We start from the raw sequence: 24,655 nt of genomic DNA on the forward strand, positions 1-24,655 counted from the left end.
GCGAACCGACTGACTAAGCGAGCGAGTCGCATCGCCCGCCAAACGATTAAGCCACTTGTCGAGTTTACCATCCAATTGAGTGACCAACGCAGGATTTAACAAACCAGTGACTTGGACAAACATGCGTAGCTGCAAATCCGTACGCTAAAAGTAAGACGCCACCTGTATCGTAATGTTGGAAATTCGGTCTCTCGATATCTCAACGCACTTTTACATAGCCCCGGTACTACCTACACTCTATTACCCTGCCGTCGTAGATTGCTGTGATTGCAAAACATACCAAAACAGACACGGCCGTCATACCCGCCGGGCGCCTAATTCCGCCCATATTCCCCTAGGTGAGGTGGCTACATACCGCGGCCATTTCTCCTGCCAGGCCCCCCCCATGGCAGCTGTAGCTCCAATCACTACTGCAGTCAGAGAGAGGCAGCATCCCTAATGCCGCCTCTGCCGCATGTGGTGCGCATAACGGTTCTGCTGCTGCTGGAACTGGTTGCGGCTGCTTGCAGCTGCCATGGTGGTTGTGTGCGCGTGGTGAAGGCGTGGGGTGGCGGCGCAAGTATGAGTAAGGGCCCAGCGGCGCAAGCAGTGACCGCACGCAGCTTCAGCTTCACGCCGCTGCCGGACTCGCCCTTCACACCCCCGCTCTTGGCCATCCAAATGAATTACATTGAATTTCGTTTTACAGGTATGGGGCCACGCACCCCCAACCATGTAACACACACACACACACACACACACACACATTGAATATGTCGGCTTTGAGTATGCACCACACAGCTCGTGAGACGTAAGGCGTTCAGCAGCACAGGGTGCCAGTCGGTAGCCCCCGTTTCCCGGGGGCCTCGATAATGCAGACTCCGCAAAGCCCACTCTCGTTCTGGCGACCGCCCTGCCGGGCCCCCCTTGTCGCCCCGCTGCCTTGCGTACGCATGCACAAATTCCCCAAAGTCACCGTTATCGTCACCCTTGCAAGTGCCCAACGCCGGGGCACAACCAGGGACAACACCTGCTCACCAGTCCTGACACCCACCCACTCACCCACCCGCCAATGAGCTGCTCGCGAAGGACCGTATCCCGCTGCTGACACCGTGACCGCTGCTGCCTTTTCTGTTGCTGTTCAGTGTGCCTGTGCCTATTACGAAGGTGGCCACAGTGGAAACGATAGTGGGGGCTGCTGTGGCTGCTGCAAAACCCGTTACACCTCCTTTAGGGTAACGCAACTCAAAATTTTATACGTATACGTACATGTACACATACACACACTTACATAGCTGGGCTCCTGCTGCTGCTCCTGCTGCTGCTCCTGCTGCTCCTCATGCTGGGGGGAAAATGCCAGTGGGGGGCCGCGTGCTTTCCTGCACCTGTTCCACGGGTCCCCGACAGCATACCGGTGGCTCCCGGCAACATCTCGCCCCTCTTCTGGACGACTACGCCGCGCTCTTGCTCTCTGGCAGCCGCTATATTTCGTACACGGCAATGGGGGCCACACTCCTCTCCATGTTTGCGGAACCCCCGTCACGTCCATCACGTGCTGGGGGAACTGCCCGCCCAGGTGGCAGAGAGCCGTAAGGTGCAGCTGCAGGAGGACTAAGAGGGTTGGCTTCATTGGGCATATCACTTAGATGGACTGCCTCACCCTCCTGTAAGGATAACAGTGTGTGCCTTAGCTCCAAGGCTGCCTTCCATGCTGCTTGCATTCCAATGCTAACCGGCACGGGGAGCCCCAGGCCGAGGCGGCGGGCAAACTGACAGACACACACGCATATCTGCCGATGCGATGTCCATCGAAATGTAAACCCCCAACGGCAAAGTGGCGGTGCTGCAAGCAAGCAAGAACAAAGTGACCATGACGCGCATGTTGTGAATACTTCAACGCCCGAGTCCCTCTGCTCGTAAACACCAGCCCCACGTGTACCCGCCCAACTGCCTGCTGGTGTGGCAAGTGCAGCACCGAGATGCCGCTAACTCTCCGCCGACATCCATTGAGCAGCCTTTTTGGCGGGGACCTGATGTGCTGGTCCCGATTCGTGGGGTGGCGGTGTCACTTGTGGACAGAAACGCTCCTATAGGGGGATTTGGGGGAGGGATGCTGTCGGCGCCAGTGCTGCTGGCATTTGCCTGGATAGGCACAGCGCCGGTCCTGTAGGTACGGTTGCCATGACTGCCTCCCCCGATGTCGCTACAGGTCCTGGCGTTAGTTGCAGCTGCTGCTGGTTGCCTACTGCAGCTCCCGGAGTGCTAGTAAAGGCTGTGTTTATATGGTTATTATTCAAGCACATCGCTTTCCGGCACGGCAACTTGGGCTTACGATTGGGTTGCAGCACAGGTGGGTTGCAGCCGGTGGGTTGCAGCACAGGTGGCGTGCTGTTTTGTAGTCCACAGAATAGACGAAATGACGGAAGCAGAGTGCTAATTGTGGTATTACTGTCTAGCGGATTGACTTTTAGGGGGTGAAGGGTCTTGGATGCGGGCAGCCCACGTCTCCCCGCGGCTGGGTTCTGTCTCTGATTACCTGCACCAGCGTAACCACACCCGCCTTAGGGGGATGGGAAAGCCAGATGGGCGACGCGCACTGAGGAAGACCAGCAATCGCTGGCCGAAGACGCGGCATGTGTAGATTCACTTGCACACCCAGCAGCCAAGGCAAATGTATGACGCATATGTTCGACTACAAGCGCTGAGAAGTCAGGATCTTTAATGCTGTGCGTTACGCGTACATCAAAATTGCCACGGTCCGGGGACAGCGCAAAAGCAGGCGAGGTGTTGTTATGGGCCTTTACAGGAAGCCGCCTAAGCAACCGGCAAGTCCTGGAACTAGATTTTAACATATTGTGTCAAACTGCTTGTTTGTTTATGCTCATATGCCTCCAAGACCGTATGGTTGCGTTGTGAACGAACAAACCTTGTCAGACAAGGGGGCGCAGGAAGAGCAATCGCCAAAGAGGAAAAAGATCAACCGCTACCCCAGATTACCGCAGTAGCGTCTCTTATTTGCTTGTTGTCTAATGCGCACGAATCCTGCGGCCTGCCACTCTTGAGACCTCCTCGGCTTGCGCCACTTCTCACTTACTCCGCCTTCCGCATCTGCCAACGATTTTGTAGGCAGCCATGAAAGTTATAATATGCAGCTTATCAAAATGTAAAAGCCTAATGAGAGCAAAGAACGCGATCGCGTTTGCTGCGGCCGCCGCCGCTAGGTCCTGTTCATCAGCCAACCATTTTGAGGACTGGTTGAAAAAACATAGAAAGAAATTACAGGTTTATCTGAATCAAGCTGAATCCGGAGAGTTTTCCCTATATCGCAAGTAAGCTGAACTCCTCATGCCCACGCACGATTGCAGGTGCTCTCTCTCCCATGTCCTACGATTGTCTTTTGAAAGATTATCACGATTAGTTTGGAACCATGGATATGATGGACATATTTGTCACTGCGACGTCTTCCACTGATTGAACCCTACAACGTTGACCGCTCTCGGACCAGCAGCACGAACAGCCTAGCTGCCTACTATGTACGCGATGCCACAGTCCATGTTGCATGCCGACATTTTCACCATCTCTATAGTACATGTTCATTTCTGAGATTGCATCTGCGGTTGCAGGGGCGTGGGACCGATCCCCACCCATTCGGGTGGTCCGATGAGTCCCCGAAACCTTAGCAGGACAGCCCATGGTAAACTGAATAAATACGGGTGCAAGGCACTCCCACTCACAAGCCTATTTTCCCCTGGCCTCATTGATATCGTATCCGACGGCCTCCTGGTCGACGGCTCTGCGGACTTCCCTACCGGTGGCTGCGGAGTATGCTACGGCCTGAACTGGCCTGATAGTACTGTCCTGACAACGCGAACGTTTCACAAGGTAAGCACCGTGGGCTGAGCAGTATGAATCTAGATGCATCATGCTTAGTTGGACGTAGGCCCCAGGGTCACTCCGCTATTCTGGCGCTTAGGACTGCTTAGGGTACAACCATCTCCAACGCGGCCTAAACACGCGCGGCTAGCTAGGGCTACTGTTTAGTCCATTTCTATCTTTTGCCACCTGGTTGCTGCTGCGCGGAGTGACTCTCTCAACGCGCCGCAGCTATCCTCGAGGCCTCACCACATTCCTCGAGGCAGGTGAAACGGCCCTGCACAAAGGCCCTCACAAGGAAATCCAGCCTTCGTCGCCCTCCTCCGTGCTTCACGCCAGGTCACTAACAACATCAAACAGAGTGGCTAGCAAGACAAGTCGCCCGGCCCCGTAGACTCCTGTACAAGTTACGGCCTCGTGCGGCCTCCGACAATTGTCTTGTATAACTCCAAGGTAAATAACTCCCGCCGTTTGAACAGGCCATTGCCCACGCCTGCGAACTCAACTGCGCTGTGACATGCCACCGCCAATGCAATTAGCAGTGGCGATGATGCCGCTGCGGCGTCGTGGCGCAGCAGCTGCAGCTGCCTGGGGCCCCATGTCCTTACATATGGAGACATGGCAGCGTATTTTGCGCTGGTCACTGTATTTCCGAAGGAACATTCTTCGTCGCCAGCAGGCTGCTGCTGCTGCAACTACTGGCCCCGCCCCGCGGTTCGAATCGGCTTCCCGCTCATCCTTGGCTTTCCTGGTGCTTTTCCTGCTGTGCCTGACCCGCGCCTGCCGAGTCTCGTCTGCCCCGGTGACGCTAGGTAAGGTACCTGTAAGGCTATGTACGCCGTGATGCCTCCTTACATAGGTTTGTCCCCTAAATCGCGCTTATTTTGCACTTGATTGCGCATGCTGGGCGCGCACGGCTCAATTGCGTGATACAACAAGTCTAAGCAAGTTAAATTAGCCCCCAGGGCCGTTGTCGTCGCCGTCACCTGGCGCCCCTGCGATCGATTATCTATCCTGGCTGATGACCGATTCGAGCACCGTTAAGTCCTAGGTCGTCAGGCCAACAACCGACACCCATCACCGCGCACATTATGACAGTAGCCAGTAGTCAATACGACGGGGCTTCGGTCTGTGTCATGCCGTGTACGGTCGTGGGCGACCTTGCTGTGACGCCGATACCTGCTGTGGCAATTAGGAAGAGACGTGGACCCATAGCCGAACGCCTGTATTCTAGACTACTCAACCCAAAGCCACTCGCATGGAAAAAGGTGAAGGATAGCTGTTGGAATAACGGGTTTCCTTGGACATGAAACGGTGAGCGCGAGTGTGAGAAGTCTTTACTCTGTGTACAATAATCGGATGGGGTCCCAGTAGCTTCCACGGCCGAAAATTGCTCTCCTAAGGGAAATGATCTCGAGCCATACCAAACCAAGGAACCCCGCTGGCCCTGGAGAATGTGAATATGTCTTGAGTGAACGTGTGACCACAACCGCCTCACAGGGCCACTAAATCTGACACCCAGCTGTTCCCCTGCCCCTCCGTGTCCACGGTAGCCGCCCTGTCCGGTCGCAAGGACGTCGTCTCCTCGGCGGCAAGGCGACTCGGGGCCAGCATCTCGTCCTCAGCCGCCGCTGCCGCTGCCGTAGACCCAGCTGAAGCCAACGGCAGCTCGGGAGAGAACGGTACCCAAAACAGTGTCAGGAACGATACAATGGCAACAACTAATGGCAACACCCATGGCAACAACAGCACTACTGCAAGCGGAAACATTGACAACGGTCTGCAAGGAAAGACCGCAGCACCAGCCAACCACAGCAGCCGGAGCACACCGCGTCGTGGGTTGCGCCGACTAGCAGGACCTGGTCTGCCTGCCGTGCCCTTGCCGGCCCCGTCACCGACAGCTTTGGGGCCTTTGCCTGGGTCCATCTCGGTGCTGCACAACACCCCCGCTGACCACACGCCTCCGCCTCCGCGTCCTCTGCCGCTTCCATCTCCTCCTCTCCCGCCGTACTGCCATGTCCACTCCCTGACCCAGCTCCCCCCGGCATTAACCGGTAGCCCAGCAGCCCTCCGCGGCTGCCCCCTGGTGGTGGGGTTTATGGTGGGCCCGGCAGCCGCTGCAGGTGGGGCTCCAAGGAGCTCGAAGGAGTCTACTCAGCAGGAGGGCAGTGGCGGTGGTGGGGGTGATGGTGGGGGTGGTATGGCTGAAGGTGACAGCACGGGCAAGGTTGGCAACGCAGCGTCCATCGACGACCTGTACGACATTCCGTTGTGCTCCAGAGGCGTGATCATCAACAATGGCCAGGTGAGGCGCGTAGTAAGTGGGGTGCCGGTACATTACTATGCGGTACATTACCATAGCGCACAGCGCCATATTATATTTAACACCCCATACAGCACTATATAGAAAAACATAGTACTGAGTAGTGGTACATGATGCCGTGCATTACCATGCTGTGAGCACCGCCCCTGTGCAGTCTCAATCTGTGTCCTGTTATATGTTGTCAAGTATGCCGGTTAACACGATTCACACAATTGCATCGGACTAGCACCCTGGCAGTAAGGATAAAAGGGGTCGCGTATATCTTTAGTCACCTTGTGCTGTGTTTTGGCCAGCAGGGGAGTCTGTACGGCTGGAAGTTGGTGTGGCGTTTCAACTCCGTCCCGCCATACACTATACACGATGTGGACGGGGCCGTACTCCTCAGCCCAGGTGCGCAGCGGACGATGCAATATCCATGGCGAGCAGAAAGTATCAATTATATCACGGAAAGAACTTTAGCTTTTATGATGTGTGAAACAGGGGGGTGTATCTTCGCCCGTGGCAGCTACCCTGCGAAACCCTGCCTTCCCCGGTATTTCGGGGCACCCTCATCCAGTCACCCTAGTCAACTTCTCAGTGGATCGCTCAGGTTCCGCACCCACCACCAGCATTCAACGGAATCTGCCGGGTCGACAGCGGCCCAACTCAATTCCTGGTCGGCTCGCAGGTTAACTCTATCCCAGGTCACCACCGTCCATCAACTAGGGGCGCAATGCCTTGCACCATCGGAAGGACTTTTGACCCTAATAGGTATCGATCCCGGGATCTCCCGGGGGCAATGGTCGCGCGTTACCAGTAGTGCCAAACCCTATTAATATACGTATATATGTATGATGTCTAAGTAGAACGCCGAGTGACAACCCATTCTTATCACAAAGTGCGCTGTGGTGACCGTCAGCCGACAAATGATGGTGCCACCCCATCCTACCCCACCCCACCCCATTCCACCCGCTTTGTTTTGGTTATAACGGTTCTGCCATGCCCCCCTACCGCTTCCTAACGCCCCACCCCCAGGCAGCGAGCTCTCCCCCGTGCGAGTGGTCAACACCGCCAGAACCGCCTCCATCTCCCCCGCCGGTGGCACTGCCAACTTCACCTTTTCGGTGGTGGTGGAACCCACTACCTCCTCTGAAGGCTGGTCCGAGGCGCCCCTGGAGTGGACCTCTGTGCAACTCAACAATCAGCGTTGCGCGCAGCTGCCGTCGCGCAGCCTCGGTCTGCCGGCGTGTGGTATGCCGTATAGCCAGCTGGTGATGAAAGCTGGCACGGCGGCGGCGGCACCGTCAGCGTCGGTGGCAACAATAACTGCAAAGGCCTCAGCAGGTGGGATATATGCATCGCCAGCTGATTTGTATGCTGTGGCAGTGGTGGTAAACGATGGCTGATCGCGTGCAGTCGTCGGCGCATGTACTAGTAGTTGAATCCCCCATCTGCCCCAAGCCCCATCTGCCATATCCCTATCCATGCCCTTTCTGTTTATATGACCAGCCCCTCCCCAATACCCGTTGTGTTGTTCCATTTTCCTCCTGGCCCATCCAGTCGAGCCACCAAACCTGGCATGTGCTTCCGTCTTCTGCTGTGGGGAGCTGCATAACGGGCGGAAAGGCGTCCCCGGTCCAACCTCCCACAACGGCGGCGATGTTGGCGGCGGACCCGGGGGGTACCGGGTCGTGAATGGCGGTCGTTTTAGAGGCCATGTCTCAGGTTCGATAGCCAGGGCTGCCGCCACCACCGACGCTGGCGACCGCAGTGCTATCACGCCGCCGCCCCCTCCCGGCTCCTTGGCAAAGTCCAGCGTTGTGCAAAGCCAGCTGACGGCCGCCATAGCCGAGTTCCTGGTGCAGCCAAGGGTAGGTGACGATCGCAGCGGCAGCAACCCCGCCGTTGTAATCGGAAACTCAAGAACGCCGGGGGTCTCCAGACAGATGCCATCGGTGGTGGTGGTGGATAGCTCTAGCGGCGGAGGCGGTGACACTGACGGCGCTATCCTTCCACAAGACGTGGTCAAACGCCTGAAGAACCTCCTGGCAATGGCAAATAACGGCACCAATGTCTCTATGGATGTCCTAAATCCGTTGCAGGACCTTGTACGGGAGGCCAGTTCCAGAGTCGGAAGCGCCACTGGTGCCAGCAGCAGCGCCGCAGCCTCCGCCGTGAAGACCAGCGGCATGGATGAGCTGTTGGACAAGATATCTCACGTCATCCAGGAAGGCACTCGATCGCCGGTGCCACAGCCGGAAGATTCTGGAGCATCCACCGATACAGGGGACATGCAGGAGTCAATGGATGCCAGCATGCCGCACCGCCGAAAGCCTCCAACAGTCGATTATTCACCCCCATTCCATCTGCCGCCCTCGCCGCTGTACATTGCTTCCGTTACTCAGCCGCCTCATCTGGATAAGCCGTTCGTCTCTAGGCCTATGCGCCCTGCATCATACAAGCCTCGCAGTATGCCGGGCCAACCGATACCCAATACCGTTATCGTACGACGTCCCGTGACGGAGGAGCCCGTCGACGCTAATGCTACGGCGGCGGCAAGCGCTGGCGGGGGCGATGAGAGTGCACCATCGGGTACCAGCACGCTGGCGGTGTCCAATCGTATCGCAGTTGCCGTACTGTTGTTTGCCTTGCTGGGCTGCATCCTAGCCGTGCACTACTACCGTCGCTGGGAGAGGCGGCAGCAGGTGGAAAGCAGAGGAGAGGCCGCCTCTGGTGCCCTGGGCATTGCAGCCTGGTTCCAGAGAGTAGCTGCGGCGGCGAAGATCGCTTTATGCGGTCTGGCTGGCAGCGAGTGCCCCAGCGCTTCCCACGAGGGTGTTCCGCGCGGCGGCGGCAGTGCCGGCGGTCCAGCTGCAGGTGCTGCTGCCGCCGCTGCTGTCAGCGACACCGCTGCCCACTCGGGCGGGCCTTACGGGCAACCGAATTCGTCCCCCTTCGCAGCCGGAGATGGTATCGTGAGGCTCTATGGGAAGACAGAAAAAGGCTGCAATGCTTCCGACGATGGCTGCGGCTGCACGGGCATCACTGCCGGGCTCGCTGATGCTTCACGTCGGGGTGCATTCCCGGAACTCCTTAGAACTCTGTCGCCGCCGCAGCCACTTCAATCACAGCAGTTGTTGCCACTTCCTCCGCTGCCACCACCAAATGTGCAGTTGCAGATCTCGGCTCAGGGCAGCAACTCTATAACTATGAACAACGCCGAAGCTTCCATAACGCCAAGCACATCCCTTCTCAATCAGCAACAGTTGCCTGAGAGCAGCAATGGCCCCGCCGTCGCAGCTGAGCTCCCCGCAGCAATGCGGGACTCCGGCCTTCACGCCGGGCCTTCGAGCCCCAACTCGCTCTTGCCGCCGGCCGAGTGGGACATGGCCGCGCGCGGCAACGCCGTCCCCGGCAACGGTGTTACCCCGCTTCCCGGTGATGGCGGCGGCAGCATCTTTGTCTATGAAGAGTACCGGCCACGAAACTACCCAGGCGGGATGGCGATGTCGCTGCGGAGCTCGGTGTCATTCATAACTCAGCCCGACATCGAAAGGGACCTCCAGATTTTGCTCAGCAATGATGTTTCCGACGACGAGGATACCGTAATGGACGGCGCCATTGGTGTCGCCAACGCGGATATCGCCAGTATGGGCGCACCTCGCTTGACTGCTGGCAGCCATGGTGCGTGGAGTGGAGCAGCCACAGATGGCCCCCGGCCCCTAATCGGGGATCCGTTGGGTACGGCGGCGGAGGCGGAGGCGCCTGGCTTCCCAGCCACCGCAAGGGGTGTGCCAGTCGGCGGTTCCGCCGCTGGACCCGCTGGCTCTGCGACTTCAGCCTTTGCCCGTAGCAGCACGGTGGCAGACACGGTGCTCTTCGACCTGGCCGGGTCCTCCGGAGAGGCAGTGGGAGCGGGAGTGGGAGCGGCAGCCGCGCCCGCCGCCGCCGGGCCTGGCCATGATACGCGCCTCACGTTCCCGCAAGAACCGCAGCAGCAGCTACAGCAGCCTCAGCAGCAGCAGCAGCCTCAGCTACAGCAGCTACAGCAGCAGCAGCCGGGTGTGCACCCCCCTTACCCCGTGATGTTACCGGGAGCTATCGTGAACGGCCCCGTTGCCCCGGCGGCGGCGCCGGTGCTGCCGGTGTGGGTGGCAACAGCGCTTCTACCTCCACTGGTGTCGGCATCGGCTCCAGGTTCCCGCGTCGGCCTAGGTGGTTACGGTTGCGGCGGCTGTGGCGGCCCGGCTACACATCCTGCACGAGCGTGCGGTCCTCCTGACGGCATTGAAGATTCCTTCGGGAGCCTGGCCGTCCGCGCCAACGCGGCCGCCACCAGCCGCATTAGGGCACCAGTCAATAACGGTAACGGTAACAGTAACGGTAACGACACCCGCAGGGCAGTTAGACCGGTGAGTCAGGTGTAAGTCAGGGTGAGTGATATGGGGAGGCAAGGAACCTGTTTGTACCGCTATTGGGATTATCTCCCTCCTGCAATCCCCCTTTCCTAGCAATCCGCCCGTCCCTGATCACGTCGCCTAGTGATGGCGCGGCACATTGCATTGCATTCCCCGGCACCTGAACCGACAGTGTGCAGCCCCAACAAGGTTCCACACCACCTTGGAACTAACTGCATTGTAGCCCCATAGCCCCAACTGCATTTTTAACCACACATGTACAGCCCCATTCACAATGGTGTGTGTACCACGTGACACCGCCGCTACCAGAGGGGCTGGGTCTCCATCGATCCCCGGGATGTGACCCTGCGAAGCCGGCTGGGCTCCGGAGCGTACGGCACTGTATATCACGGCACCTGGGCGGGGCGTCCGGTAGCCTGCAAGATGGTGCAGCTGATGGACGGGCCGATGCTGAAGGAGAGGGCCTTGGAGACTGTTCGGCAGGAAGCAAAGGTGGGTGGTGGCAGCATGGAGTTACAAGTCACAAGTTCCACATACGGGGTGTCCGTAAACGCCGGGGGGCCATGGACGTTATATTGGTATTGATGCGGTTACACGGGAGGCCATCCGCCTCCTCCCTCGTCCGCTTCAGGGCGAAGGGCCTCAGCGCGACGTGTCTGCCCTCCCAGATTTCCGAGAGGTACCTGGCCATGCCAGGGGTGGCGCCTCAGACATAATGGTGCGCATGTTGCATCCCTTAAAGATGAGGTCACCCGTATGCTCTTGTGAACGGGGCATTCAGCAAAAACATGCAATTCGTCTTCAACCGCTCCACAGTCACAAAGCCTGCAGGTACGCGCGGTGGGCTCACGTCCATTAGGCCGATTAATCTCTAATTCCCAACAGCCTAACCGGAAACGCATTAGCACTTGATGCAGTCGCTGGGGCATGGCTAGTTTAGTGTGCTCCAGCCAATCGAGTCGCGCACCCCAAGGCGGGCCCGCTCCCATCCAGTTCATATAGCGACAAGCCTTGGCACAGGTAATTCCAATGGGGAAAACGCGGGGTTCACCTAGGTAGGGTATTCCGAGACTCCCACCGTGCATCAAGGCGCTTAGCAAATACCTTAAGTATGCTCTCTACTGGCAATTAAGGGTGGCGTAATGCGCTATGAGATCATCACCGCGCATGTTAGTGGGAGGTCCCGCTTCAAAGCTAGGAAGGAAGGCTAGTATCTTGCGTGTCCAGCACTCAGCAACAGAAGAAGCATTGCTTCACCAAAGCACGATGGGCGTTTGTGCTCCTCGTGTGGTCTCCATCGGTGTGCCGTTTCTTTGTCGATGTGTTGTTCACTTTTCTTAACGTCAAACGAAAGCCGCGCCGGAGAAGATCTGGCCACGTACACCAAGGGAGCGAGGCGTCCGTGGACCCTCCACGGCACCTTTCAGCAGCACCCGTAAGCCTCCGTGCCCTGCGCTGCGAGAAAGACCAAGAGACCAACAGCCGCCTGGCTACCCCGTCGTCCATTGGGGGAGGGGGCGCCTTGCCGGGCAGGATTTGAATTTATGTAGTGTGGACGGCTGGGAGCACGTGATACGACATGATAATCCTTTGATACGTGTGTGTTGCACCTAGAGGTGCGTCACCCCGTAAAGCTGTAACAGACCCATACGAGCCAAAAGCCCCCAGGTGCAGGATTGCGGCAAGTACAGAGGTCCCAGGGACCGCGTGCTCATGCAGTCATGTCCGTCGGGGGTTGGTAGCGCTCCCTCAAAAACACATGCTTTATTGCTTCCTCTGTAGATGCGTCCAGCTTGGCTCACCCTTCGTCAGGCGGCGCCGTCCGGTCTCCTTCCTTTCCGTGGACCCCTTCCCCCTGATCCTCTGCTCTAGCTTCTCCTATTTCCCCCCAGCTACGGCACCCAAACCTCCTCCAACCACTTCCGGTACTTCGCGCTGTTCGCAGTTGCTGTCTCGTGTGAAACACCCGCACATCGTGAAGTTGTACGGGACCTTCCTGGCACCTCCTTTTGGGTGCATCGTGGAGGTGAGGGCTGCAGCTGGCATGGAGGGTGATGAAAACAGATGAGCGGTAACATGCAACTTATGTTGTTGCGAAACGCGTGGTTATCGCAATCCCCTTCCTTGTTAAGCCACCTGTATGCATAGATACACGTTAGGCTGGCGGCAACCTAGATAGCTTTGTGCCTAGTCTTCACCTTTATTGCTGTCATAAAGCCGCGCCATGTTCGGCACCTCGACCTCCCACCTCATTACCCTCCTTTGTTTGTGAACTTGTGTGTTCCCGTTCCTTGTAGCTTAGTGTTGTTCGCCCACATCCCGCGTCAGCCTACCCGTTCAACCTGACCCGTAACATCTCTCCCACAACCAGCTTTGCTGACATCTCCACCGCCAGGACCTGCTAAACCTCTGGCACCTGCAGCACCTGCAACAGTCCCCGCTCCCTCAATCGGAGCTCTGAGCGCTCAAGACCCCAAACGACGAACATTGTTACCCCCATGACTTTCCCCCCTTCCCTCCCTGCCCCCTGCTCTCAGGAACTGGCCCAGGGGGGCTCTCTGCACTCCCGGCTACATGCGAAGCGCCCAGGCAGTAATGAGAAGCGGTTCCCGCCCCTGTCGTACGCCGAGGTGGGCTAGCGCGCGTGGAGGGGCTCACTGAGTGGCACTGGTATTTAATCCCACACACGACTCCCACACAGCGCCGCATGAACACACTGTTACCCTACACGTGCACACAACTCCCCCCACTTACCTGCCCTCCAGGTCATCCGCGTCGGTCTGGAGGTGGCTAGCGCTATGGCCTACCTGCACGAGCGCCGGATTGTGCATCGAGGTGAGCTACCTGTCATGCGTGCTGGTGGTGGTGCTACTACTGGATGCTGTGACAGTGAACCTGCCCCACCCAAGCAATGTGACAGCCAGGTTAGTCCCGGAGGCGGTTATCGCGGTTGCTGTCGCTGCTGCTGCGGCTCGGTCGCTGCTGCTGCGGCTCGGTCGCTGCTGCTGCGGCTCGGTCGCTGCTGCTGCGGCTTGGTCGCTGCTGCTGCGGCTCGGTCGCTGCTGCTGCGGCTCGGTCGCTGTTGCTGAGTTTCGGTCGTCGGCATCAGTCATGCACGAGGGGGTCCTGCTCAACGCGAAAGCCGGCAAGACAGTAGATGCGTAGACGGGAGCGCATCCCAGTCCATGCCATCCCACACTTCTCGGGTCCGCTTCACTTCAACCCGCCCCATGGTAATCCAACTCCTCTCCACTCATTCTTTTGGCCCCCCACTTCCCGGGCGCTGATCGTCCACCTCTGCCCTGGGCACAGACCTGAAGCCGCAGAACTTGTTGCTAGATGGATCTGGTCATGTCAAGCTGTGCGACTTCGGCCTTGCCAAGATCATGCGCATCACGCCCATGCGGACGGAGGACGTACATGCGGGCACACCAGCATACATGGTAAGAAGGCGGCCTGGCGGGAAGGCGGAGGGTGTGTGTGTGCTGGGCCGTGGCGTATCCGTGCGGAGAAGCGGAGTCTCAAAAAAAGATAGACGCGCAAATGTGCCCACGGTGTCTTACACCTTGAGCTGCGCACTTTCCGAAGCTGTAGCGGGGCCATAAACGCCGGCGGGGACCAAGGGCCAGCCTAGGGCTGTCCGAGATGGATGACGTAAGGTGTGCACAAAATGACTGTGCAAACCAGGGATCATCCATGCCTGCTTGTTGTGATAGGAGCTCAGCTAATCATGGAACGAATTTGCGTACCGAAAGGGTTGCAACAACGTGTCTTAGGATGGGTTTGGAAGGCACAACCTATAACTATGCTCATGTCATATTTCCTGCGTCGCCCGTGCTACATAGCACCGATTCCCGCCGGCCCGTGCTTAAGGATGCTTCCTGTCGCTTCAGGGCTGCAGAGTACACTGCTTGGGGTTGCCGCTACTAGATCCATATACCTTTAAGAGCATTACTGGTGCAGGCATTCTTGCTCGAGAACTGCCGCTGGATAAACACGCCAATAATAGCAATAAGACGTACACAGACAAACACTCACTCTGCGCACTCCTGGATTCGGGTCTTTCAATGCCCCGATCCCCTCGTCCCCCAAATTTTGCCCTTCCCAGTCACCCGAGCAGTTCGAGGGGAGCATGATTTCTGAGAAGGTGGACGTGTTTGCGGTGAGTGCGGGGGCACTGCCCGGAGGGCAGCGCACAGTCGGAGATGGGCAGCACGGAAATGTGCTTATGACATCGGTGCTGGCCCCGTACTGGGGTCGCTGCGCCTCTCCCTGCAGGGTCGCAGCTGTGTGCACTAAGCACCAAGCCCGGGGCCCCGAACCGGTGGTGGTGGTGGTGGTGGTGGTGGTGGTGGTGGTGGTGGTGGTGGTGGTGGTGGTGGTGGTGGTGGTGGTGGTGGTGGTGGTGGTGGTGGTGGTGGTGGTGGTGGTGGTGGTGGTGGTGGTGGTGGTGGTGGTGGTGGTGGTGGTGGTGGTGGCGCTGCTACTGCTTCTCCTGCGGCTGCTGCTGTTGGCCCCTGACACCTAAGCATGCATTCCCGATTCCCAGGCGCGCACTGTAACCAGTTCCTTGGCCCCGTCCCGATCCGTCCTGCTTCGCCGTGCTTACAGTTCGCCATGACCATGTACGAGTGCTTCACGGGTGTCATGCCCTGGAGCTGGCTGGCGGGAGAGATGCAGGTTTGCGAGGGATGTGCGGACCACCGGGATCCAGTCAGGGAGAGGAAGGCCTGGCTAACTCCGGCGCCTTCTGTTATTGGGGTCTTGAGGTCTCTGTATGGTCCTATATGGTCCTCCTCTGCTGCCATTTCGCTTGGTGTCGCTCAGCGCCATTCCCACGTCATCACAGCTGGCCCTTGCCGAATGGATCTCGAAATGTGATCCGGCATTTTGGAAAGATAGGGAAAAGGAGGGACCATGGTTGGACCGTTAAATGTCCGGTCGTCGATCGGTGAAAGCACCTAAATCTTCGTCCCATTTCTGTAGGTCTTTGCCTATGAAAGGGAGCTGCTTGCAATCGACACTGCATCGTCGCGGTGATCTCACGGTCTAGCAGCTTGCTCTACCTGTTATGCGCCGGCCGCTCCCTTCGTACATGCCACGCCATATGCTGATTCCAACCCTCCACTCCAGCCAGGTCCGCGTCACTCGGCGGACTTCCTTTCCCCGGCCTCCTGCTCTTCAGCTCTGCTCCCCGCGCCTCCGCCGGCAAAAATCCCTCGCATTGCAGATTCTGGCAACGGTTTGTGACAAGGCGCAAATACGGCCCGAACTTCCAGGGTGGATGCCCAATTTTTTGGCCCACCTCATCGTGTATTGCTGGGCGGCCGATCCGGTTGCACGACCCCCTTTTAGACAGATCGTGTACTGGCTTCGGATGGAGCTGGTGGCTCTGGGGGAACGGCGTCTGGCGGCCGCTGCGGCCGCCAAGCCGGCCGCCGCAGCACTTGCCACAGCGCCAGCTGCAGCACCAGCCGCCGCACCAGCGGCAGCGCCGGCTGCAGCGCCAGCTGCAGCACCAGCCGCCGCACCAGCGGCAGCGCCCGCTGCAGCGCCCGCAGCAGCGCCAGCAGCAGCCCAGCCGCCGCACCAGCGGCAGCGCCCGCTGCAGCGCCCGCAGCAGCGCCAGCAGCAGCACCGTCTTGCAGGGGATAAGGAGGGGTGGTGCAACGACTCCCCCATAACTCACCTGACCTGGGCAACAGTAGGTAACCTGGGTGGTAGAGTACAGTCCATGATCCCATTACAAGGAATGACGATTCAATACAGGGCAGTGGTTAGGGGCTAATGATGAGGGGGCCTCTGTGATTGACCCCCTGCTGTGTCAGCAAACAATTGGCTGGTGGCGAATTTCGCCCCCTACCTACCAATGCCATGCCAGAATCCTGCACAAATTGTGTATTTCACCCTACGGACAGGATAGAGACCGTATTGCAGATAGGGTCAGGTACTTTGTTACTCGCACCCCATACCCATGCACAACACGCCCGAGCTTTGTATACCAGTTTCTCAACCTGAAGCTAAAGTAACACAGTGGATCTCTTCACCTAGGATAGGGTGGCAGGAAGCGGGTGATGTGCCAGTGCCAGGCCAGCACAACGAGTTGCCCACGGCGATACTTGATGGATGTGGCATGGACCAGAAAGCCCATTCCACCCGTTTTGTGCCTGCCATTTGCTCACAGACTGGCTACAAGTTTAATGACCTGACGCGCGTTTACAAGTTGAAGCTACAAGCTACCCCTGATACATACATGCTGGACCTGTGGTACGTCCTGAAGAAGTGCATGGGTGCAGCTGTGCAAATTCAAGATCGGCGGCACAATCAGACTGGCCATGCTGAAGGACAAGCCACCGGCGCTCCATCTGGTGGTGGACAAGCTAATGGACAACGACCTGCATGCAGAACCAACAGGCCACATGTCGGAAGGAGGTTCAGGAGGCTCCACCATCAACCCAGCCGACTGAGGAGGTGGATGCTGTAAAGTGCATGGCCAAGATCAGCAAGCTGTTCCACAGCAAGCAACCCAATGTGACACCATCCCATGCTGCGGTGGATCGGAAGGAAGCGGAAGATCTGGGCCGTGAGAGCAACCTTGGACGATTGAAGGGCGCTGGGCTTTGCAGTGCGTACAAGTTATGGGCAATTACAAAGTGCACCCTAGTAAATTAAATGTGTGGGAGCCTTTGTTACTGACACCCATGCCATCACCAGTTGGCTGCCTCAAGACATTTCTCCAAGACCCGTCCTCTCTGGCGGCCTTTCATGCTCTGCCAGTTAGGCCCTGTGGATGCCGAGACGGGAGAAAAGGAGAATGGAGATGGTGCCGGCGAGGAAGGGGATGGCATGGATGGGAGGCGCAAGGGGGATAGGCGCGGATGAGGAGACAGCCGTCGGTGATGCAGGTGGGTGGTGGCCATTTACTCGTAGTGTAAGTAGGACAGAGGTAACGTGATATTTACTGTCACTGGTCATGCTCTGTAGAGCTCATGAACCCTCCAGTGCAAGACGTCTGTTGTGGGGCCGGCACTGCTTTGCTCCTGCTCCTTGACTGGCGTTATTAGCACACGGGCCATTGGTTCCATTTCCGCCTTGTGCACTCACGGCAGATGAAGAGGAGGCAGAACCGGACCTGATGCCATGCAAGGCAGGCCAAAACGCCCGGTGCCTCTCATGCACTGCACCAACGTGCTGGTAGAGGCGGAGTCGCTAGATGAGGAGCTCCTAGAGGATTTGGACGCGTACGGCACTATCCCACCACAGCCACGGCACCAGCGGCGGCGCACGATGACAGACAAGGTGAAAGCACTCAAGGTTCAGGAGGCGGCAGGCACGCAAGCAGCAGCAGGTGCAGCGGCATGTGGCAAGGAACAGTTTGATGGCCATGGGGAAGTGCACTGGTAAGGGGAAGAAGTGAGGTGTAACATGGTTTACTTACGACTTGGTATACAGCAGTAGTCATTGGCAGTGGGGGTGGTGGGTTGAGACAGCGGGCAGGTTCAGATACGCAGAGCAGAGACACAGCTGGGGTGTGTTGATGCGGCCAGAGACATCAGAGACATCACGGTGTTGGTGGCAGGGTGGAGTGAGAGGTTGTGGGTTGAGATTCCTACGGCATATTTCAATCCCCTGCTTTGGGACTCATGCCTTGGGGATATTACAGACACTACTATGTTGGAAGCGGTTGGCGGCAGGGTTCATAGTTGCACAGCGGGCGCACATGCAGACCCTACATTACAGAGCGGTAGGTAGCAGGGCTCTGACGGGGTGACGTTGACAGTCAGTATCTAGTGGCATTTCCTGGTGGTGTAGAGGACCTACCTGTGCGGGGGGGCTGGGGGCCCTCCTGACAGCACCGAGTTAAGCTGGTGCAAATGTAGCATATCATGGAGTGCTTAGCGAAACTGATGTCTTAATGGAATCTGAGCTGGGGGGGATAAGGGGGCAGGTTACATACAGATGGGGGGGTTGGATAAAGCTGTGAGTAAGCCACCGAAGGGGCGGGGCGGAGTTGTCCAGGGGTAGTGATGAAGGGTAGACATTGTGGGTAGGGTAAGGGCACCCTACCCCTACCCCATACACCCCTACCAAGGGGTTGGGTTATGGCGGAAGTGAGTAAGGTCCTCTTGGGTAGGGTAGCGGGTGTGTAGTAGTGCCTACCCAGCTGGGGTCACCGACCTTTTTACGGCAACAGGGGATTGCATAGTTGGTACGTATTTATGTGGGGCCTGCCTCTTAGTGCGTGGGCCCTCCAATTCTTTGGCGAGAAGGTACACCTGCCACTTCCATGCTGCATAGATTTATAAAGACAGTTCCCCCTGAGTGTTATCCTACAGAGTCCTACCTTCCTTGCCGAGCTGCTTTCCAAGCATGGAGGGTCCTACTTTTTTGGGGGTAGGTGTGACTGGCGTGGCATGATGGTTGTCGTACGGTACATAGCCTGGTGCTGCATGATCAACTTGCAGGACGATGTAACGTTGGAAGACAACGAGCGTTTAACCGGCTTATGTTGTGCTGAAGTGTTCTCATTTGGCGAAAGGAGAGGCCCTGGATTGTGTCCAAGCAAACGATTGCCACCACGGCGAGCCGGAACCATCACCATCACTGCACGTAGCTAGGTGCCTGAGTGCGTAATTTTTAAGTATTAATTATTTATTATACTGAAGCGGGTGCTTTGCTGTTGCTTTTATGTAACATATGGAACGAATTATATTTACAATGAATCCGACTAGATCACCGATCGGGGGCCAGGACGATGGTTACAGGGGGGGGATGGAGTTAGCCAAACACGGGAATCTACCACCAAGACCATGTACGACCCAGAACTATTGAAGTCTTCACTTGGAAACCTAGCTGGGCACGGGTTTCACATCAACCACCTCGAATGAACCAGCTGATTACACCTGTAACTGCCGACTCTGAAACCGCTCTAAGCCAGGATAGTGCTGGGGGTCACCTTAACCCTACTAGATGGCTAGATTCTACTTTCTCCATATTGGAGACAGACCAGCACACAAGTCGGCCCGAAGGCACCTTCCGGCAGTTGCACTGACTAAGCGCCTTCCTACGTTGCGCGATTAGGCACCTTCAGACAGTTGTGTTGGTTAGATACCATCAAGCGTTGCTAGCTGTGTATCTGGGGAAGTCGGGCGGGCAGATCGACTGCCCATCCGACTTCCCCACATTCACAAGCTAGCAGTGGGGATGGCATGGCTGAGATGCATGGCTCACGCGCATCAGGCTTACAGGCAACTAAAGAAAAACCAGTAACCATAGGCTAACCAAGCCTGAGTCGGGTGAAACATGGATCAACGTGTCCAGAATAAACAGGTTATAAAGTTCATTTCGGGCTTTGGAGTTCTGAGCTGGTTACGCTTCGGTTTCAAGTGCATGGCTCACACGCATCAGGTGTACAGGCATCCATTACACCAATGTTGTCAGCCTCGGCTGCCTGAGCCGCCAATCAGACCCTGCATTATGACGGTGACTGCCTGAGGCGCCAGATCCTGTCTGTGCTCGAGCAATGGCCCGAAGAGCCGTCCGCAGGGCGGCTAGCGATATTGGTGTGAGCTGGGGAAAAAGCAGGGGGGCAGACCGGCAAATCGGCCAACTTGACTGAGTGCGACTCCCGAGTTTCCACCGCAGAACGCCTATTTCCTGCGGGAGCCGCAGCATTCTAGGCGCGACGTGCAATCCAGCCCATTTCACATATGTGTGTGTTACATGGTTGGGGGTGCGTGACCCCATACCTGTAAAACTACCCATACGAGCCGAAGGCCCAAGGGCAATATCTATACGCCTAAAAGCCACGGAGAAGAGGAAACAACGCACATCAGCCCAGACTAGTGTCCAAAGGGGGTGACGGAGTTTCGGTGAGCCCACTTACGTTCCAACATCCTCGCCAGACGTACTGGTTCCCATTTCATGGCCTCCAACATGCTCTGTTGAGGATCGATTCCCTCTTCAGCACGAATATCATTATAGGCTGGGCATTCCAATAACACGTGTTTTGGGGCGGGGCCCCAGCGCAAAGCGCCCAGGGGGGCCCCGACCTGTAGGATTGCCCATGTCCGTGTGGCCGTGTGTAACGGACCAAACATAATATCTCGCCCTGCTGAAACGCGTTATTGGTACTATATAGCATTCTCTATCGCAAGTACGCAAGCTGCTCATTTGTACATCCGGAGGCCAATGCTCGGGGCCTCCGGAGACTTGCGGTGTGCCCCGATGAAGCCCGCGGCTGTGGGGCGGATTGCTGAGGCCGCTGGCGCTTCGGGGATAAACATCACAGATAGCACCGAAATCCACCCAGCTTTCGTTACCATTTGCCCGCACGGGCATTCCGACTTGCGGTCTGCCGCACTGTCCATGCGGCATGCACCCGGGATGGATGCGATTCGCGTGGAGCCCGCAGGCGGTGCTGACGATTCCGCCGGTGCAAGCTTAGCTCTCACACCATCAGCACTGCTGCAACAAAGCACATCTCCCACCGCGTTGACACTACCCATCAATTGTCACACGTGCCGCGCTAGCTACCGGCCTGTACGGATGCAGGGGGGGCCCGCCCTTTTTCCGGCTTCGAGGAAGCCGACACCCGACTTGTCATCCTCGATTCGGCTATTAGTACCACAACAGCGGCACAACCGCTGCCCCCTGGGGACATGGTACTTGCCCCTTCGTGCTCCGTTTGCCTCCAAAGCCCAGCAACATAAACGAAACTGCATTAGCTTACGATGTGCTAAACGAGGAATGAAAACCTTAGCATGTGTTGGCCACATGACGGCTGCGGCTCCCGAAAAGGGCAGCCCCATCCAGTGCTTATGCTTCGCCATTTGCACTTTCATATTAACGTAGAGTATACGCCAGCCACAGAATGTCGAACGCAGGGCGGTAAGCGGCAGCTCGCGTCGCCCACTGCACCAGCGCAACAAAACTTACAGTTTCTCACAAGCGGCAAAACGGAGCTGTTCACCGGTGCCAAGTTGAGGCGCCGCCTGTGTATGCTTCGCGCACTGTAATACCTTGAGTTACATGTGAGGATCCAGGCGCAGCCCACTGACTCGCTTCATACATTCACGCCCACGCATATACGTGCCCGTGCACGCATGTCAGGTAAATGCCATGGCCTGAGCAACGCAATAAATTCAAGCTACATGTCGCACAGAGCCATCAGCTTGGAGCTGGTCGCTGAGACAAACATTCGCCTGCCGAACAGAACTTACCGGGTTCATGAGCTCCTTGATTAGGCTCAAAGATTCGAGCTTCTTGCGTCGCGCTGGGCTTGCTTATCCGTGAGGATTGACGGCAAAAAAGGTGCCAAGGATTGCGCGCCCGTACAGTATGCTCTTTAACCTCTGTGCCAAGTCCCCATGTTAGTGGAATTGTGCAAACAGGCTCCTAGCTTCCCCCTCTTGGTCGCCCTTTCCCAACGGTTTTGGCCGATTTTCGCAATGCTGTGTCTTTTCCCAACCATTCATGCCGCTCCATAATTTCAACCTCATGCGGGCTTAATGTGCATCTAAACTGCCGGGGGTACGTAAGGGGAACTGTGGACGCAATATATGGTATTTGTGCTCGGGCGAGGGAAAGACACGGGTGTCTACCCAGTAAGGCTTCACGGGCCGTGCAATTCAATTCAGGACATTTCAGGTGCTGAGGTTATCAGTTTCGTTACACCATTACACAATTAACATCATAGGCAATGCCTGTGAAGTAAACGCAATATCCAGGACGAGAATAGACGGGAGCTGCAGAGCCCAGATCGTATGATACCTAGACCAAGCCAAAGCACTAATAGACAACACTCCCAAGCATCAGTCTTCGCCGCTGTTGCAAACCGTCTCGGTTAGCAAAATGACGACAAACTGCCAAGTCGAATCCCTTTCCGCAACTAAAGCGGCCGTACAGGGGTGGGTGGTGGACACTCACTCAGGGACGGGAAAAAACCCTGAAGTAGGTCGGTCAGCTCTCAATAATGCTCGAGGTAAGCTACTGGCAAGCACAACTACCAAGAGAAAGGCCGTTTACTTCTTGCCGCCGAAGGGGAAGCCGCCCTTCTTCGACCCAGTCGCAGCCTTCACCTGAGGAGCAGCGGGAGCATGCAGGTGTTGAGCACGAAATTTGCAGGCAGCGCTGGTGGAGAACAAGGAAAAATGTATTATCCCTTTAAGGATATTTCGCTTAACGAGGTTCCACCCCGATATACCAGATCGATTTGTTTGCAGCGGACAAGGCAAAAGCAAACGCTACATGGGCAACGCACAGGCGCCTGCGATGAAGGCGCGCACCTTCTTGGTGCCAGCTGTGGCAGCCTTGGGAAAGACAACGCCCGCGTCCGTCTTGAGGGTGGCCTCATACCCAGCGTAGTTGTTCGAGTCCTGGGGACGCGCAATCACATAACAATGTCAGAACGAGCATGCAATCCAACACGTTACTGCGGAGCAACGCACCTTAACGACAGCCTCAATGAACCACTCGTTAAAGGACGTGTCGATCTTGGAGGCAGCGAAGAAGCCGCCGATCGTCAGGGCCAGAGCACCTGCAGCCAGCAAATGAGCAAGTTGAGACTCATGAGCAATCCACCTACCAATTGTAGGCATCAAGCTCCCTTGCAGCAACGACATTCGACACGGAATGAGCCTCATACTGATAACCTGACGGATGCAGCAGTAGCATCGGCTTTCAAATCGTTAGAGTGATGCCAGAAGGACCCCGTACAGACACAACCCGCAGCTTCCATCAGGCGGTCAACAAAACACGTGCGCCCCGGAAGGCTCGGAGCTGTTCTTTCCCCCCTGACGACGTGCCTGGGAGGGCAATGCTGCGCGGGTCCAGGTCGCTGCCCGACTCCTTAACCTCCTCCTTCTTCTCAGGGGCCGCGGCAACTGCAGCTGGCTTAGGAGCCTCAACTGGCTTGGGCAGGGAGGGAGGGGCCAGGCCCTTGAACTCGCGCTTCACGGGAGCGGGTGCCGGGGCATCGTCCTGGAAGACCTGCAAAGAGCAACAAATGGAACCAGGTTTAATATGCCTTAAACGCTAACAGCACACCGCATGCATCGCAGCATGGAATCAAGTTCCGCTCCAGCACGAAGGCATCAGAATGCGTGTAACATAGAAAATTACCTTCTTGAGCTCAGGCTGTTGAAGGACAACACCGGCATTGGCCGGCGATGCAAGGAGCGCAGCAGCAGCGACCGCAGCGGCCGCGACCTGGACCTGCTCGAAGGCACCTGCGCCATCAGTAGTGGAGTAGATGGCTCAATCTCAGCTTAGGTGGACGCCGCTTAAGCACTGCGATCAGCTGGTCCCGCCCGCCGGGGATCGGGCACGTCGCCAGCAAGCGCACTTTTACCGCCCGGACCACTATGTACCTCATCTCAGTAAGATAAAGCATCTATAGTTAATCTTCAGCAAGCTATGCTAAAGCTCACCCTTGTGGGCCGAGACCTTCACGGACCGCCTCGAGTGAGCAGCGCAGACGGCAGCGGGGGCCTTGCAGCGGGTGGCGAGGGCCATTTTGATATTGTGAGGTAATACAGGACCCTTACGCTACAGCCGATGTTAGACCACTGAAAATAAGGTCCTGACCCGAACGTTATCCTGGGACGCAAAGGGAGAACGTACGGCAAAGATCCTCGTCGACCGGAAAGGTTGCATCCTAAAGTTGTACTTGCTAGCATCATTGATGTATGAACGTGAGGCATGGATGCTGCGGCATAAATGGAATTGCTAAAAGCGTCTTGGTGAAGCAGCCGGGTTGTCACATGGGTTGAGCTTGTTCCTGAGGGTGCACATTCGCTTTTACTGACCTGGGAGAGCTGGTAATTATCATCAGCGATTGGTAACAAACTAAATTGTGCTTTCCTGATGTAACAAGTGGTTGCTTATTTTAAAGACGTTCTCGTCTTGCTTTGTTCATAAACCAATTGATTAATCTGTTTAGGATTGCTATAATACTGGTAGTCAAGGAAACGTGGGGCTGGACACGCTTTCCTGTCAAGTCGCCATGACCGTGAATAGAGTTGAGAGACGCCTTAGTGACTTTATTATATTGCATCGAAAGGTTTATTTCGCTCTGACGGTG

At 56.9% G+C, this 24,655-nt stretch overlaps 2 protein-coding genes across 2 annotated transcripts; one reads left to right on the forward strand and one right to left on the reverse strand.

Moving 5' to 3' along the window:
- Nucleotides 1-438: 438 nt before the first annotated feature.
- VOLCADRAFT_115929 (uncharacterized protein) lies at nt 439-17,039 on the forward strand (the record flags this gene model as incomplete). The annotated part of the gene is made up of 15 exons (XM_002946313.1): nt 439-688; nt 2,189-2,329; nt 5,406-6,157; nt 6,472-6,565; nt 7,190-7,498; nt 7,715-10,566; nt 10,882-11,064; nt 12,518-12,598; nt 13,110-13,202; nt 13,338-13,407; nt 13,885-14,015; nt 14,681-14,734; nt 15,184-15,252; nt 15,758-16,236; nt 16,856-17,039. The coding sequence occupies 15 exons, from the start codon at nt 439-441 to the stop codon at nt 17,037-17,039; spliced, it is 5,742 nt and encodes a 1,913-aa protein (XP_002946359.1).
- Nucleotides 17,040-22,225: 5,186 nt separating this feature from the next.
- Nucleotides 22,226-24,141, reverse strand: VOLCADRAFT_72648 (cytochrome b6-f complex subunit V). The gene is made up of 6 exons (XM_002946479.1): nt 24,003-24,141; nt 23,695-23,801; nt 23,379-23,562; nt 23,022-23,110; nt 22,860-22,949; nt 22,226-22,652 (listed from the first exon to the last, which is right to left on the reverse strand). The coding sequence occupies exons 1-6, from the start codon at nt 24,085-24,087 to the stop codon at nt 22,596-22,598; spliced, it is 612 nt and encodes a 203-aa protein (XP_002946525.1). The 5' UTR covers nt 24,088-24,141; the 3' UTR covers nt 22,226-22,595.
- Between the last annotated feature and the right edge of the window lie 514 nt (nt 24,142-24,655).

This window comes from Volvox carteri (assembly GCF_000143455.1).
Source record: "Volvox carteri f. nagariensis unplaced genomic scaffold VOLCAscaffold_3, whole genome shotgun sequence".
Lineage (NCBI taxonomy): Eukaryota > Viridiplantae > Chlorophyta > Chlorophyceae > Chlamydomonadales > Volvocaceae > Volvox > Volvox carteri.

Excerpts from the sequence above, each read along its gene's own strand:
- VOLCADRAFT_72648 (XM_002946479.1), bottom strand. The coding sequence starts at position 24,087 with ATGGCCCTCGCCACCCGCTGCAAGGCCCCCGCTGCCGTCTGCGCTGCT. Across the intron at positions 23,563-23,694 it reads AACAGCCTGAGCTCAAGAAG|GTCTTCCAGGACGATGCCCC; the intron begins GTAATTTTCTAT and ends TGCTCTTTGCAG. Across the intron at positions 22,950-23,021 it reads TCATTGAGGCTGTCGTTAAG|GACTCGAACAACTACGCTGG; the intron begins GTGCGTTGCTCC and ends GCGCGTCCCCAG.